Here is an 18,610-nt window from a genome sequence, read left to right on the forward strand (position 1 = left end):
TCTGTAACCGTTGACCTTCATCTTTTACAAGCTGGCCAAACCTTTGGCAAACGCTTTTGGCCCGGCTGATTCATTATAGCCGCCGTTGTTGTTGCTGCTCAAAGTTTACTTTGCGGCATTTTGCACATTTGACCATTGAGTCAAGGTGAACCGCGAACGCGCTAATCTTGATCTCGTTTGCCTTCTGCAAGTGTCTATCTGTATCTGTGCATCACTCCATCTGTATTTGAAAATGTATCTGTGTGCATTGGCAAATTCAAATTATTCATTTTGGTTATCTGAGCAAACGCATCTCCACTTTAGCGATATCCAGTGGTTTATAACCGCTCTGGTTTATCGAAGGGCAGAAAAATACGGGAAATATTTAAAAGTATTTATATGAAGCACTGGCAAAAAATTAAGGTGTTTATTAACTCGGAATTACCATTTTTAATTTTCTAAAAGTTTAAATAAATCTTTTTTAGTGTACGTATAGTGGTACAAAAAATCGTAACATTATAAAAACGATAAGATACACCTTGAACTTGCAAATAATATTTGCCGGAAAAAAACGAAGTAGAAACACTGGGTTTATAGAGAAATTCGAGTCATGGAGAAACATTTTTAAACCAGTTTGGGTTATACTTATGCACAAACCATTTTTAGTTATTTCTTTCAAAAAACAAATTTTCAATTCCTAACAATTTTACAGCAGCCTTGAATTGAAAACAAATCAATTATGATCTTATTATAAATATTTTTTGACCGCCAAAATGAAACACAAAATTTTTGGACTATCTTTTGCTGACAGATACGGATACAAAAGCCATGTAATGACCATGTGGGCGCTCATTATTTCTAGCCAGGTTTTTTTCGCGTTCGTTGAACTCGCAACGGTAAATTTACAACGCGCACAACAGCAGCAACAACAAAAACCTACGCCAACATGTAAAGTTCTAAAGCAAAAGATAAACAGCAAAGCGAAAATTGAAAACTAGCAGCAATAACAAAAAACGAGAAGATCAACAAACGTCAAACGTCAGCGGCAGGCAACAACAAATATCAACAAACTACTTTGTATTTATAATTATTATCGCAGTTCGAGTATCTGTGTGAGTGCTCGCCCGCTCGCGTATCTCACGGATACTCATATGTACATATACTCATTTGGCTTTGCGCAAACTATTTAGAACGTGTAAATTGAACAGAAAAAAAAGGCTGAAGAAAAAAACTATTTCGCTTACAGCTGAGCGTTCAGCGCGGGCAGAGCAGTCGGCAGCGCTGCCGGCGTCGCAGTCTCGCACGATAAGGCACCACTAACTGAAAGTTGAAGGCCATTACTGATACGCCCCGTGCGCCTCATAAGTATGTATTACTTTTTTCTTTTTTTTATACCCTTACCAAAGGGTATTTCAGTTATGGTGGGAAGTTTGTTCAGTGGTCATGGTGAAATGTATTTCCCTCTAAAAAAATAATCATCTTATTTTTACATGATATATAAAAATAAACTTTATTACGATTTAAAAAAATTTAAGGAATACACACCCTGAACTTCGAAATTCGTTTCTTAAATATTCATTCACATTCATATTTTGATGATTTTTCGATATCTTGCTCTAGCATTTTTGTTAAAGATCCCACGTTTTTAAAAATCAAATCACCATCTGTCATTTAAGTATTTGAAGTTAATAACACTTTGAATTTTAGGATAGTGTCAATAGAACTGGTTTAATTATTAGATCTTTGAGTTAGGGAAATTCAATTGCTTAAAGTAAACGATCATAACAATAATTTAAAAATCTTTTTCTTATGGATCTCTTTATATTTATATTTCGGTACCCAATTAATAAGGGTACTCCACATTCGGCTTCTTTAATCACCTTTATTTACTTACTGTGTGACTGGCAGTTAGCGTTGATTATCTAAGTATGCTGTTGACGCGTGACAAAATGTTTTTTTTCCCCATTAAACTTCTTCTTCTTCTGACGCTTATCTGTATCTTGGGTTTTGTATCTGCATCTTGATATTGATTCGCCAAGCGTTACAGCAACACGTTTTAGCTAATGGTTGGGTTGAGCGGCATTTAACATATTGCGCAATTTGCTGATCTTACCGCCCCCGCCCCCCCTCCCGCTCTGCTCCGCCCCCAACAGCTAACGGTACTCGCTGATAAGCGCTAAAATATTTTCAAACAATTTACGTAAGCGCAACGGACGCTACCGTTGAAAGTAAAAGTTCTCATTAATTAAACAGAACAATCGGAGAAGCGGCGGCAACTTTGTGTTTGCATTCATAGCAAATTTGCATTGAAAGCGCAAGTGTAAATAAAAACTGCAATCGCATGCAACGCCGGCGGCGACGTCGACGTCGACTGCACTGCCCGCCGTAAACGAAAACGAAATTGAATGAAAAAAATGTTTATAAAAAGCACAATACGTCGAAATTGCTTGGTCGGTGATTTTTTTTTTGGCGCCGGCGCTGACTACGTTGCGTTCTATATTTTTTTTTTGATTTCCCCGACTTTGTAAATAAATGGCCAGTAAAGGTATCAAGAAAAAATTGAAGCTAGAATGACACAATTAAAAGAGATTTTATATTTACAAAATGATTTATGGGCTATACAAGTTTATTTTGTGACAGCTGCAAAACCGGATTTCAGAGAAGCCAAAATAAATAACTTTTTTGTATTATACTTCTTTCTTTAAAATTAAAGTCTATAAAAAATAAATCATAATGTTTTTCAAAAGTTATTTGAACTTTCTTTAACTATGGGTTCTACTGATAGCAGTAATTACCAAAAAAATACCCAAGTTTGACCACATTCCTATTAGGTGATAAATACTTAATCCCCATAAAGTCTATTCCGGTGTTAGTTTATTTTCATTTTTATGAATCAGTTTTTACTGATTTGTGAGTGACAATCAAAAAAGATAAGTTTTGGGTTTCCCTTTGTTATTTGGGCCCAAATATTTATTACCTTTTTGTTGTTGTGCCATAAATTGTATCTTATCAAAAAACTATAAAAGGTTCTTAGGAAAATGTTGAATTTTAAAAATAGTACAGAACCCTTTTGCTTGATATTTTTTACAATAACCTAAAAATCGATAGGAAATGCTAAATAAATCGTAATAAAACACGTGATTGAATCATACCACACAGGATTGCGAAATTAAATTCAATTCAGTAAAATTGGAATTTCAAAAATGGAATGCACAACATTGTCTTGCGAAATGTCCGAATTAAAAATGCAGAATACATATTGAATAATGCAGATATAAAACAGAGAGAAAGCTTGTAGACCCTTTAAAAAATAAAATATATCAGAAGAACGCAAAGAGTTGTGGGCGAATGAAAATGAAAGTTTACTTTTTAGGTGATTTTGGCATACGGGGGCTTTTTTTTAAAGCAAATCAAACAAAGAGAGAGAGGGAGAGAGAAGATCGCCAATAAAAAACGCTTACGACAGCGGCCCCTGTAATTGTTATTATTGCCATAGAACACATATGAGTACACATGTATACCCAACCGATCTAATCTCTCTCGCACGCGCGCCCCCACTGTCGCTCTCTCTATCTCTGTCTTCCCCACTCGGACCCTCTCTTTCTTGCCGCCTCTATAGCTCTCTTTCACTCTCCCTTGTATGCCTCTTTCTCACGGTCAACATTTCAGTTTGCGAAAAAGTTCTTTGACGTTTTGTTTATTTATTTTGTTAAGCGGCGAGCAACGCCGGCAAAAGCTTAAAGCTCTTACTTTCTCTTAGTTTCCCTCTTATTAAAAAAATTTTGTTTTTAGATCCTATGGGTATAGCAACTATACCAGGTTTCTTTATATATTATTGTTAAACCTTTTTCTGAATAGAATATAATATTGATTACTGAAACACTAACATAAAAAGTTATTTTTCTTTATGATCAAGGTTGATATTTATATAATGTCAAAATATATATATTTTTTCCGAACTACCCGTTTTCTACTTTACCTTTTCATTTATTCCTTGTTTAAAGGACGTATCAATCCTAAGTATCACATTCCTATTAAATTTAGCACAACGGAAGCCACTTAGACTAAAAGCAAAAGTGTTTCTTATCGAATTCCTCAGTCATTTTTAGCCCCCCGTAAGCCCCCACCAGAACGTTGACCAAAGACCGTTAAGATTGGGCTGTGGATTCCCGGTTTCCCAAATGTAATAAAGAAATATCAACATATACTCTATTCTTAGGCAGCTCTGTAAGTGGGTGTGAGAGGGCTCAATAAATTTTGCTATAGATAAGCCACAAAAACCATCCATTATGCCACCAGTCCCTTCTCTCGGTATGTCAACCAAATTTGCACGGATTGCTCGTCTATTTGGCCGAGTAATTAACAGTTAGCCAGCAGCCAAACATGGCGGCAACATGGCCAAATGGCAATTAACACTCTAATACAGATGCAACTGTGGAGTTTGTGGAGTTTTGGCACCGGCAACAACACACATCGTGCGGTTTGTTATCGGGTACCGGAAATGCAATAAATAATTGAGAACAGCCCCGAGCATTTGGCAATTGTAATGAGCAATTGTGTTCAATGACAAATTATCATTGGTATTTCTTGTATACGTTAAACACGTTACACACGCCCACAACTTTGGGCTATATATGTATGTAGAGCGGCCGCCGATAACGATAACGGATTCGATGAGAGAGAATTGCTTCCGTTTCCGCTTCCGCTTTGGGAACAATACGAAAATAGAACGACCTGGAATTAAATATAGGTCCAGAGTATAGGTCTAGGAATTTTAGCTGCTTAGTTATCCAACAATTAATGTAATAAAAACTTATAGATACAACACGTTTATATCTTTTAAAAATGTATTCCGGGTCTTAGGAATACCAAAAAATAACCCAATATCTGTATCTTTATCTTGATAAAATAAATAAAAACTTTTAGTTAAAAGTGATTCAATAAAATATCTTAGGAATCAATATATAAACACAACTTTATAACTACAAAGAAATGTTTTGCCAAGCCCAAAATAATTTTATACGTTTATATATTTTGTCACATACTTATAAACTTATTTTCCACATTACAGGTACAACACTGACCAAGGAGCGATGGACCAGCAATTCTGCTTGCGCTGGAACAATCATCCCACAAATCTGACCGGCGTGCTCACCTCACTGCTGCAGCGGGAGGCGCTATGCGATGTCACGCTCGCCTGCGAGGGCGAAACAGTCAAGGTATGCAAATAATAATATATGCAAATAATAATATAGGTATAACCAAGAATATTCCCTTTTGCAGGCTCACCAAACCATACTGTCAGCCTGCAGTCCGTATTTCGAGACGATTTTCCTACAGAACCAGCATCCACATCCCATCATCTACTTGAAAGATGTCAGATACGCAGAGATGCGCTCTCTGCTCGACTTCATGTATAAGGGCGAGGTCAACGTGGGTCAGAGTTCGCTGCCCATGTTTCTCAAAACGGCCGAGAGCCTGCAGGTGTGTGTTGATCGGGAATTGGGGATAACATTTTAAGGGTCTATTAATTTGGCTATAAAACTATTTTCATTTTATTTGCACTTAGCTTAAAACAAAGAGGTATTTTTAAATTAAAGTAAATATTGTAATGTAAATTAAGGGAACAGTCTAATCGAAAAAAAACTTCTTTAGAACATCGACTTGAATATTAATCTCTTAAAATTAGTGTTCATACGATCCTCCTTGTATCCTTGAATTAGGTTATATTTTTAACATTTTGTATTACACTTTCATTTATAGTGGGTTTTGTTTTCATCTTTAAATTTTTACGTTTTAGAGGAGCTTTGGTATCCACTGATTTTTATTCAAACTAGAAATGTTTAGAAATGGTTCTAAAAATTAAAAAAATAAAATATATATAACCAGATATTATCCTGACTTATTTGAACTACATTTATGTTCATTTGTTTTTGGGTGTAGACATTTTGGGAATACCCCAATAATCTTATATAGATTTATATTAAAGCATATTTTTTGGAACCCTTGCAGGTGCGTGGTCTCACAGATAACAACAATCTGAATTACCGCTCCGACTGCGACAAGCTGCGCGATTCGGCGGCCAGTTCGCCGACCGGCCGCGGTCCCAGCAATTACGCCGGCGGCATGGGCGGCGCTGGGGGCGTGGCCGATGCGATGCGCGACTCCCGCGACTCCCTGCGCTCCCGCTGCGAACGGGATCTGCGCGACGAGCTGACGCAGCGCAGCAGCAGCAGCATGAGCGAACGCAGCTCGGCGGCAGCAGCGGCGGCGGCAGCGGCAGCAGCGGTAGCCGCTGCAGGCGGCAATGTCAATGCGGCCGCCGTCGCCCTGGGCCTGACCACGCCCACCGGCGGCGAACGATCTCCGAGCGTGGGCAGCGCCAGTGCAGCGGCAGCTGCAGCGGCGGTAGCAGCGGCCGTGGCAGCGGCCGCCAATCGAAGTGCCAGCGCCGATGGATGCAGCGATCGCGGCAGCGAGCGCGGAACTCTCGAGCGGACGGATAGTCGCGATGATCTGTTGCAATTGGATTATAGCAACAAGGATAACAACAACAGCAACAGCAGTAGTACCGGCAACAACAACAACAACAATAACAACAACAATAGCAGCAGCAACAATAACAATAGGGAGCGCAACAACAGCAGAGAGCGCGAACGGGAGCGAGAGCGGGAGAGAGAGCGTGAGCGGGACAGGGACAGGGAGCTGTCCACCACGCCGGTGGATCAGCTGAGTAGTAGTAAGCGCAGACGTAAGAACTCATCATCCAACTGTGATAACTCGCTGTCCTCGAGCCACCAGGACAGGCACTACCCGCAGGACTCTCAGGTGAGCAAAAAATATCCCACAAACAATTGTAGAATATCAAAATTTTTGGGATCTGACCATAACTTTAGTGTATATTACCAATACGGGTAACAAAACATGTTTAAGTTAGAGTTATACAGTTATTATGAAAGTATTTCAAGAACGTATACTTAATTTTCGCGCGACTAAAAATACGTATACGCTATGTGGTCCACAGCATTTTAATACATACTTTTGAGTTTTCATTGGTATTTCAAAATCTATCTCAATAACTTTTTTTTTAAAAAATCCTATAGTTAAATCCACTCCGTTTAATTTTACGCTTTGAGTATAAAGTATAGTTTTCAAAACATTTAAATTTATATTTATTTTTTATACAAACAAGAATAAATAAATGATGTCCCTAATTACCTACATAAACATTATTTTGAAAAAATACAAATGTACACAGGCTTCTGCATAAAATATTAGCCTAGTCCCCGAAGCTAGCCTTCCGTATTTATTTAATTGTTTTATTGGCCAGCTCTTTCTGCCCTCGTAATTAAATTACCTCTGTTTCTGGTTTTTTGTTTCCCACAAACATACCTAAACAATTTGCCAGCTCTGTCAGTCAGCAATTCCGCATTTGAAATTTAAAAGCAATGTTTTTTTGCGGTATGTTTTTTAATTGCCTGACAATTAAAATTAATTAGAAATTATCTCACATCCAAACAGGCGTCAAATGCTTATTAGTTACAGCATAATTATGTTATTAAAATTGTATGAAGTGTTTGTCAAGATTGATTTGCCCATTCATTATAGTTATTAAATTTACACTAGATTTGTTTAGCTCTTATTGATTTGTTATGCTCGTAATTCATTTGAATTGTATCCTTTTTTCTAATTTGACTAGCTCGAGTGTAAAAATTTCATATTTTCTCTTCCCTTCTGTTCAATTAAAGTAATTTACTGCTTCCTAATTGAGTTTTTGCTAACATTGTTATATTTTTTCAAAGCGAAAAAACAAATAAGCAGCTTCGAAACGTAGGAAATGTCAAATATTATTGTTTCCAACCTGTCTGAGTTATTGTTTAAGTCCCAACATGGCTCAATAAAATCTGGAAAAACCCGCTTCGGTTTTGGAGTCTATCTATCTCTCGTATAACTATATTAGGCACCCCACATTTGGGTTGGCCTTCAGCCTGCCAAACTTTTCGCTCATCGGTCGGCGGGTGGCAGCCGCAGGCAAACAAACAAACAATATCAACATTTATGTTTGGCACTTGCGATACGAAGGGCACACGCTCCACACTCACATGACTGCGGTATCAACGGTGGGCGCTGATCTGCGATCAAATAGTGCCGTGCTGGTGTTTTTGGCAGCTATTTCTGTCTGTTATCAGCCAGTGTGAATTTTTTGTGGGCCGGGCACGTGCCGCTCTCCCTTTCCTCTCCGTTGCTCGCTCTCTTTTCCCCCAGGTGCCACACGTGCGTTTGAGGTGGCTTTTCTACACTCTTTCAAAAAAATTTCATAGACAAACATGGTCTATAATATATCTAGAAAGTATTATAAACATAATTTCATAATATATGACTACACTGATCAAAAATTAATTATTAAAAATAAATACCAAACACTTAAGTGGCATAATTTAAAATGAAAATATTTTAACCAAGTTTGAAAATGTAGATATAATGTTATTATTTTCTTTTAGCATTTTATACCTTCAAAAAAATTTCTAAGTTAACTATTTCGCTAAATTGAATTATTCGATTTTTCAAGTTAATATAAATATCATTAGATGACAACTATAGCTGAAACATTTTAACTATATTTTAAATCTGTGGATACACTATGTTTTTTTATCAGTTATTATATTAAGAAGATTTCACTTATATTAAGTAATACATACAATAAGGCAAGAGAATTTGAAATTCCTGAAGTTTTTTGATAGATTTTAGAGATAAGACTTAGATTAATTTCTACTGTCAACACTACAAATAATAGGAATGGTTTCCTAATCATGGTATTTTAATGATTAAGACCATTTATCTCTTATAAACCATTTGTTTTTTTTTCCATTTATTGCATTATTAAATTAAATTTTATTAAAATCAAAAACTTGTAATACATACAATAAGGCAAGAGAATTTGAAATTCCCGAAATTTTTGGATAGATTTTAGAGATAAGATTGGTTTGATTTAGATTTATTTCTAACGTCAACGTAATAAATATTAGGAATGGTTTCTTAGTCATGGTTTTCTAATCATTATTAACCTTTTTTCAGGCCAACTTCAAGTCGAGCCCCGTGCCCAAGACGGGCGGCAGCACATCGGAGTCGGAGGACGCCGGCGGCCGCCACGACTCGCCGCTCTCGATGACCACCAGCGTCCACCTGGGCGGCGGTGGGGGCAATGTGGGCGCGGCCAGCGCCCTGAGCGGTCTGGGCCAGTCCCTGAGCATCAAGCAGGAGCTGATGGACGCCCAGCAGCAGCAGCAGCATCGCGAACACCACGTGGCCCTGCCGCCCGATTACTTGCCGGTAAGTCTCGCAAGTCAGTCAGCCGTTCAGATAAATTCTCAAATCAGATTAGTCGAATACATACAGTACTTCTCAATTTTGATTGAATTTCGATTATGATTTTGTTGCTGCATCGTTTAGTTTGTTAAGGTTTTTTCTTTTTTTGAACCGGTTCGATGGTTCCAGCTATTGTACAGAACCTTTCTTGTAAAGCCTTTTTTATTAAATCATCCAGATGTGTTACCTCTAAGCTAGCCAATTGCAAAATGCTTCCCGAAAAATACACGAGACAGCCAAGCTCAAGCTGCCCCCAAAAATTGTATTCCTATTAAAAATTTAAGTAAATCAAAGCAAAGTGAGAGCAGAACGAAGGATTGGTGAATTGCGTTTAATTAAATTTTCCAAAACTTGAAGCGGAATATCGGCCAAAGAAAAAGAAAAAATCTCAACAATGCTGCGTCTCAAGCAAAAGTAAAAAAAAAAGGATAAAGTAAAGTAAAGACCACAGAAATCCTTCCTTCTATCAGAACCATGTTTTGCACAACACAATTTTCTCAATCCGGCGTGTAGGTGAAAAAGACAGAGGCGTTTTTAGGTAGCACTGGCAACAAGTCCATGCACCAAATGCTCTTGCACCAGGCGGTGGAGGCTCAGCTGAAGAGCTTGCAACTGCATTACCAGAATGAGGGCTTGGATTCGGCCATGCAGAGATTGCTGGCCCAGCAGCAGCAACATCAGGAGCAGCAGCAACATCAGCAACAGCAGCAGCAGCAACACCTCCAGTCGGTGGGAAAATCCCTAAGTCCGGCGATAGCATCGGGATCTGGCGGAGGAGGCTCTCGGAAAAGTGGCCGATTCAGGGCCAACTGGCTCTACCAATTCGAGTGGCTGCAGTACGATGAACGGGCCAATACCATGTTCTGCCGACATTGCCGCAAATGGAGCGGCGAGCTGGCCGATATACGCACCTCCTTCGTGGAGGGCAACTCCAACTTCCGCCTGGAGATCGTCAATCATCATAACAAATGCAAATCGCATCGCCTGTGCTACGAACGTGAGCTCCAGGAGCAGCACCAACATCCGACTCCCAGTGGAAGTGCCAGTGGCAGCAGCAAGCGACGTTCCCCCGACATCATCACCATAAATGTGGGCAAGAACAGCGCCTAGAGACAGGTCCTTAGGAAGGACTCCACACCCCACACACCGCTCAGGATTAGCCTTAGGCCTTAGCATTAAGCCTTGTTAATCAAATAAATGTACGAAACAAACTATGTTTAGTGACCTAAGAACTTGGCAGCAGCTGTGAGCAAAAAGCATGCTTTGTCAGCAGAAAATAAAGTGAGAAGCATTAATAAAAGGAATTAATTTGAATCAAAGAGCGTGGCAGCATTTTGCAATTGGTATAAAAAGGCTGTATACATTTTTAGGAAATGAATGAATATCTGGATCATATCCTTTCTTTAAGTTGGTTTTTAATTTATTTCGATTTTTTATCAATTTAAAATATACTGAATCATTAAAATTTAAAATCCTCAAACTTTGTATCGCAAAGATAGGTCTATAGCATGCTTTAGGCATGCTTTCCTTACTTTCTCAAAACTTTTAGGGAAACCTGTAGTGAAATTGAGCTTTAAAGAAGTCCTTGGCTTAATGTACTATATCCCCTTTACCCTCTCTCCCAATTTCTTGCTGCAACTTAAGAGTGCCGCCCTGAAGATGCACGCGGAGGACATGTCGACTCTGCTGACGCAGCATGCTTTGCAAGCAGCAGATGCGCGGGAGGAGCACAATGATACCAAACAGCTGCAGCTGGACCAGACGGACAATATCGACGGTGAGTAGATGACCACTGAGCATTGCCATTTAGCCATTTAGCCTTAGCCAGAACCGAGCTAGCACCACTACAACTACAACTACTACAAGTAAACCACACACAAAAGAATCTTCTTCTCTCTGAGCTTTTGAATACCTAACGCACTCGAAAAACGAAAGAATATCTTACCTTATGTATCTGTATATTGCGTATGTAATTTGTTATTAGCTTTTGGTTGATATACAACTATTTTTTTTTCGTTTAACCAACTTTGTTTCCACCATGCGTTCAAGATAAGCGAGAAACCCACTCCAAAAGAAACTATATATATTGAGAAACTGTAAAGAAAATTGTAGAATATTTGTAGTTTAATTTCTGTTCCCTTTCTGCCCCCTGCCCCGTAATTAAAATCTAACCCAAATGAAAAATCTATTATAATATATATTTAAGTAGATTAAGCCCCTGGAGATTCCCTTTAGATTCTCAGAAAGTACATGTATACATTGGAGAAGAAAGTGTGGCTTTAAAAATATAATTAAGCATAACTGTCAAATCCAATCGATCTCCAATTTATATGTTTACTTTCCGAAACTTCCTGCATGCATTAAACTATACCCCAAACTCCCTTCCTCATTTTTCAAAACCCTGAGACAAGTAATACCTCTATTTGTATGCTTTTGTAAGTACAGTACCCTTATTTGTGCTATGTATTTATGGATATATTCCGAATGATAGAACCTAAGAGAAGTAAGACCCAAAGTGCTAGCTAGAGCAACAGATCAACACCTCTCCTACCAGAATATCTCTCTACATGCATATCTTTATTATTTTGTTGTTTGTCGTATCTTATGGTAATCTATATTGATATATAAACTAAAATCTAGCTTTTAGGAAGAGTTTTCCATTTGAGCTGGGACTGGATCGCAATTTCGATTGCGATTCTTGTCTGTTGCCGTATGTTTGCCGCATGTTGCATGTTTTATGACGCCTATAAATAGACATAGACACACACACACACTCACATACCCTCGACACACTCCCACTCCCTCACATACACATACATTTATGATTATCATTTACGTATAAATTTATTTTAATTCTTAATGTATTATTTTTGAACTTATCAATTGATTTCACCTTCTTCATGCTGCCATAACTAGTCCTAAGTCAGTTCGAAAATTCAAAAACAATTAAAACCATTAGTTTTTAGAACAAAATGCCTCCGTTGTCATCCAAAAAGAAACAGAAACGAATATCTCAATTGGCGTACACTACAACAAAAACCAAACACTTATAAATACTAAAAAATATAATCATACAATATAAACATGTAACAAATTTCAAGTTCAATTTAATTTCATTAGATATACGCGTAGTTATTTTCCTAGCGCTTCTCGTTTAAATTTATTCCCAATTAATTTTCATTTGGTTAATTAATCATTTTTTATTTTTTCTATGCTTCATTTTCAAAACTCTGCTGAAAAAATAAATTCAATTCCAAAAAAATAAACATGAAAACCCTGTAAAATTTTTCCAAATCTCTTTTCGTCTTTAATGTTGCAACTTATTGTCTAAGAAATGGAAACGAAACCAAAAAGCAAGCAAACAAAAAAATATATAATATTTTCAGTGTGAATACGAACTCAAAAAAAATCAAGCTTCCAAAATCGATGTGTTCTTTTTTCCGTTATTTCCACACACACAAACTCAACCCCGCCCACACACAAACACAACCACACACACACACACGAAGACACTCGCCCACACACAGATACAGACAGTACTTTTCCCTCTTTTGGATATTTCTACTAACATTGCTGCATTTATGATTTGATGTGAAGAATCCGTTGAACCATATTTTGTCACACTGTTTTTAACGAGATAACCGTAACTGACTGTCTGTGTTTTTTCAATTGGTTTTTCTGCCAAGCTAACTAAGTGTATTCCAACTATCTTTCTTTTGCCTACTCTCTTTCTATCTCTCTCTCTGTCGCTCTCTCTCTGTACTTAACTGTCTGTGTGTGTGTATGCTTGTGTCTGTGTGTGTTGCACATATCCTTTTAAAAGTTTAAACGAGAGAAGCCGCCATAATTACGGTAAAGTGTAAAGGAGAGCGACAAAATTCGCACATTGGCTCCAAATTGCGCACAAAATATACCAAAAAAAAACCATTAAACTGATTATAAAAATTTAGAATGAAATTAAATCGAAATTGAAATTGAAATTACCTTACAGCTAAAAGAAAAAACCCCGCACCCAGCGCCCAAAAAACCCTCACCACCTTCAAAACCAACAAAAATCAAAAAGAAAAAGAACTGGAATTTGCTAATATAACAAAAGAGTGTAATATTATAATACTTAAAGAATAATATATATATATATATATACCTATAAACACCAAGAAAAACTATAAAAAAAATCTGTTGCAACATTGAAGTACTAAAACGAAGTTATCCCAGAAAACAAACCGAAATATTGTGTATGAGAACTGTATTATATAGAATCAAAAATGCCAGACTATAAGTTATAAGCCCTACCGAAAAATTGTCGATGCCACAAAATGACACGAAACCAAAGTTGTTTACATTGATTTTGTTTTACTTATGATTTCCCCCAATCCGTTTCACACTGTTCACACTGTTGATTGATTGATTTGCTTTGATGCAAAGTATATTTCATTTAGCTGAATTGTTTTCTTAGAGCTATAAAGTCCTGCCGATCCGAAACGATGCCGCCTTAGCTTTAAGTCCAGCCTTGATTTGATTTGTTTTGTTTTTTCCACAGACTCTGCCAATTGTATGATTAAGACTCTTGATTTGACTTGATTCCACCCACCTTTCCCCTCGATCGATCTGTATATTATGATTTCCAGGCCTCGCTATTGCCTCAGCCTCGATTCCCAGCCCCATTATCCTTGCCGATCACTTGACTTGTGTTTTGCCTTACGTTCTATATCTTTTGGTCACCACACGCAATCAAACACAGCGTTTGTTCCAAATGCTCGAAACGAAATGGAAATGTCCAAAAACACATTAAACCCAGTTTCGTAGCTGTATTTTCCTACATTCTTCTTACATTTAAAGAACACCGCCACGCAGAATCCCCTATTAATAATACCAATATTAGGGTGAGCCAGTCTACAGACAAAGCAATTTTTTAAAATTAAAATTATACATTTAAATAGATATGTTAGAATGTTCTTCAAACTCTTTTTGGAATTATGTAATTGAAAAACTTGGTCCAAACTTACTTTTCAAATATTTAAAATGAATTTTTTTTTTTTAACAAGAATTCGTTCAACAAAGTAGACTGAATTATCTTGATTATATTCAACTTCCGGAGGCGTTATCCTTAATAAAAATATTGGTCCACCCTAATTGGTATATATTTTTAGGCTCCCACCCACAACACCTTATGAACACGCGATATTTTTGTGCCTTTTCCCCCCGTGGCTATTCATTTGAAATTAGACATTATCCACACCCACCGTACACACCCGAAAACCATTGGCCTTTTGCCCACTGTGCGCATGGAATGCAAGAGAGGCGCGATCGAGTCCCCTGCCTCCTCATCTCTATATCCACCCCTTCAGTTCCCACCCCCACAGTGATGACGCCTAATATGAAACCAAGCAAATGTTTGCAGGTCGCGTCAAGTGTTTTAACAGTAAGCACGATCGTCATCCGGATCGGGAACAGGATCAAAATCATCGGGAGCACGATGATCATCGAGGCGTTGTCGATGAGGTCGTTGTGGATCGCGACATGGATGCGGAGGAGGACCAAGAGCCGGAGGACATTGAGGAGGCACCGTACCATGCCGCACCGCCCAAATACAGAAGGGCAGTGGTCTATGCTCCTCCGCATCCCGACGAGGAGGCGGCCTCCGGTTCGGGCTCGGGTTCGGATATCTATGTGGATGGCGGTGGCTACAATTGCGAGTACAAGTGCAAGGAGCTTAACATGCGGGCCATACGATGTAGCCGACAACAGCATTTGATGTCCCATTATCCGCCGCATCATCCGCACCACCGATCCCTGATGGATTGTCCCGCCGAGGCGGCCTACTCACCGCCCGTGTCCAATAATCAGGCCTACCTGGGCAGCAATGGATCGGTGCAGCAGTTGGATTTGAGCAGCTATCATGGTCATGGAAACCATCATCATCACCACTCCCATCATCATCCGCCTCCATTGTCGATGGCAACAGCTCCGCCACCCAGTCACTCGCAAAGCTCGCCGCATTATCCAACGGCCTCGGGATCGGCAACGGGATCGGGATCTGTATCGGTTTCAATATCAGGATCAGGATCGGGATCAGCCATATCCGCACCAGCTTCGGTGGCCACATCGGCGGTATCGCCGCAACCCAGCTCCAGTTCCACTGGATCCACTTCCTCGGCGGCGGCGGTGGCTGCGGCAGCTGCTGCGGCAGCGAATCGGCGGGATCACAACATCGACTACTCCACCCTGTTTGTCCAGTTATCGGGCACCCTGCCCACTCTATATAGATGTGTGAGCTGCAACAAGATCGTATCGAATCGATGGCATCATGCCAATATCCATCGACCCCAGAGTCATGAGTGCCCAGTTTGCGGGCAGAAGTTTACGCGTAGGGATAATATGAAGGCCCACTGTAAGATCAAGCATGCGGACATCAAGGATCGATTCTTTAGCCACTATGTACATATGTGATCACTTCTCTAGGCAGGCAAAACAAATCAAATCAAAAATCAGTAACAGATCAAAAGGTTTTCACAACTAGCGTGTTTTTAAGTAACCAAAAATCAAGCAAAACGTATACGTAATCTAGAGTGAGGAGCCAACAGCCATCAGTTGGATGTACATCTACATATATATCTATTTAAAAAACCTTATACAAAAAAAGAAAAGAAAAACCTATGCTACACGTAGTTGATTTCAAGACTTTGAACTATTTATTGTTAAATCGTCTGAACCTCTAGATGCTTTTTGTAGGACACTAGCAAACCAAATGGATTATTATAACGATATAGAAATACCGCGACCAGTACTCAGTGGAGGGAAACTTTGACAAGTATTATATGTAGAATTCCAATCGATTTCCGCGTCAGTTATTATTATTATTTTATTTACTTAACATGTGCTGTAGTGAATGTTGACTAATTACTTTTGTTCGTGTCATTTTGTGCCATATTAGCTAATCTCTCTTCTAGTCCATAGGCCCTAAGGTCGCAAAAAGATAATTAAATAACTAATAGAACAAAATGCTGAAAAGCAAGGAGACTTGAACCAGATGCTAAAAAATATATTAGTCTGAAATATTTTTGACAAAATTCCTCTACTACGCTCTATATTTGTCTCACTTCTGATCAAATTCGTTTGGCAAAAAATTCAGATAGCGTCCAATTTCAAACCGTTTGGCCAGAGCCCCCAGAGAAAAATATCGGGAATCTGAAGTTGGACGCTCTACTGATCTACATCCATCTTTGGCAAAACACCCACCGAAGTTGATTGGAGTTGCTAAGAATTCAAATGATTTATTAACTTAAATACTGACGATACAGTGCTTTGCTAAAGAACAAATTCAAATCAGATTTTATCGGAAAATGTACTTAAACATTAGATATAGACACCAATCAAGCAATGAATCCAATTAATTAACACTTAAATACAGATATCTACAAGTGCATATATGTGAAACGGATAAATCAATATTTAACATCTTTAACTTTACTTAATAAATCTCTTTCAAATCAAATTCCAGTTCTTTTCATTCAATAAAAACAAAACAAAGGTCCCCTAGGTACTAAAATCAACTTAACACAATTAAAAGATTATAAATAACATTTCTAAGATTATTTCGAATCGATAAAAAACGAATCCAAATTTAAATACAAAATTTAAACATCAAGCGCACTCTCTTAACGGTAAGTTGAAATTTCTAAGATCTATTTAAGCACAAATACCTCCCCCTTAATTTAGAATTATGTTACCTAAGTTAAATATATACTCTTCTGATTTATGTATTATGATTTAAATTTAAAGAGAAAATCTACAAATTCGAACAAAACAAAAAAAAACAGGAATTGGCCAAACGATTGAAAATTTGATTTAGTTATTTAAACTTTTTTAAACGAAACACTTGCCTCTACTCACTCACTCACTCGATCTATCTGTCTTACTCTATAGCTCTATTTCTCTCTCCCTCTAAAACTCGGTCTGTCTCACTCTGTCTTGTTCTCGCTCTATATATATTGTATGCAGTCTGTCTCGTTCTGTTTTGGACGAGGATCTAAATTTGTTTTTATTCTGCCAGGCAGGAGGGGTGTTGAATGAAATGTGTTCGATAAGCGATAAGCGACATTCGATTTTCGATAAACAATATACGATATGCCTTTTCTTATCGACGTTGCTGCGCTAAAGTTATTTCGTTTAGTCTTCATCCGAAATCAGTCATGTTTATTTACTTGTTTTGTCTCATTTTTTAACCTCATCTGCGTTTTTTGACCCTCCACTGACCCTTGACCCCACCCTCGCTCACTCTCTGTCTCCCTTCAACTTATGTACATTCACAAAAACAATAAACACCAACCCCCAACCTCGAAAATAGTGACAACAATTAGGCACTAATACGGTTCTTGGGCTCTCTTGACAAATAAATTAACAAAGAAGCTGAAAAGAAAACGAAACTGAATCGGAACCACCAACAATCATCTAATAAAAAATAAATAGAACATTACTATTAGATCTTACTTAAGTGTCCAAACACGAATCATTTTCACATACATACATATAATTTGGTTTGGGTTCCTCAATATCCAATATTCAGTCGCCCCACCGATTATTGTAAATAATTCCCTTTCAGTATCTTAAGTGAACCCATTGCCACAGAAGATAAAACCATTTGATTTGCATCATAATTTTAATAATGTTCCCCCCTCCCCCGTTCAAGTGTGTTGTTCTACATTTCCCAATTTCTCGAAAACCCATGGAAAAATAAGAAAGAAAAACAAATTCTTAACTGTATTTATTTATCGATTTTTTGGGTGTAACAAAATTTGATTGCGAAAAATTAAATATATTATATATTATCCAAAACCAAAACCAAAAACCAAAAAACCCTACCCACAATAAGAAGAGTGTCTCTGCCCAACATAACACACCATGTCTCAGGGATATGAACAAAATTGATTTAACAATCATTCGTTACAGTTTTAATCATTCTTACCATGGCAAAATAAAAAAAAGAAAACAGAAATTACGAATCTACTACCAGAAAACCACACACACACATACACGCATAAACACACCCACAAACACACACGCAGACTCTGAAAACCATCTAATTATACAGTTTAAGAATTATTATAAAAATGATTTTTCTGTTTTCTGTGAATCACCAACAACAACATTGTTTTTCTCTTCTTTTTTTCTTTGCGCGTTTGAACGAACAAATTAATGAATAAAAAAAAAATGCTGAAAACTGAAAAACCGAAACGAAAACCCATGATTAATATGAAAAATAATA

General features: G+C 37.9%; 1 protein-coding gene across 4 annotated transcripts in view; it reads left to right on the forward strand.

Moving 5' to 3' along the window:
* The window catches only part of LOC119563504 (sex determination protein fruitless), a 100,099-nt gene that overhangs the window by 75,142 nt on the left and 6,347 nt on the right, over positions 1-18,610 (forward strand). For 2 of the 4 annotated variants that reach the window (XM_037876948.1, XM_037876949.1), the window contains exons 2-6: positions 5,051-5,198; positions 5,263-5,463; positions 5,992-6,807; positions 9,055-9,309; positions 10,990-11,122. In XM_037876948.1, coding sequence (XP_037732876.1) covers positions 5,051-5,198; positions 5,263-5,463; positions 5,992-6,807; positions 9,055-9,309; positions 10,990-11,122 — 1,553 coding nt within the window. Of the gene's footprint in view, positions 1-5,050; positions 5,199-5,262; positions 5,464-5,991; positions 6,808-9,054; positions 9,310-9,858; positions 10,471-10,989; positions 11,123-14,746; positions 15,998-18,610 lie in introns of those variants that run through there. The other 2 variants (XM_037876947.1, XM_037876950.1) reach the window with 2 other exon arrangements.

Source organism: Drosophila subpulchrella, chromosome 3R (genome assembly GCF_014743375.2).
Source record: "Drosophila subpulchrella strain 33 F10 #4 breed RU33 chromosome 3R, RU_Dsub_v1.1 Primary Assembly, whole genome shotgun sequence".
NCBI lineage: Eukaryota > Metazoa > Arthropoda > Insecta > Diptera > Drosophilidae > Drosophila > Drosophila subpulchrella.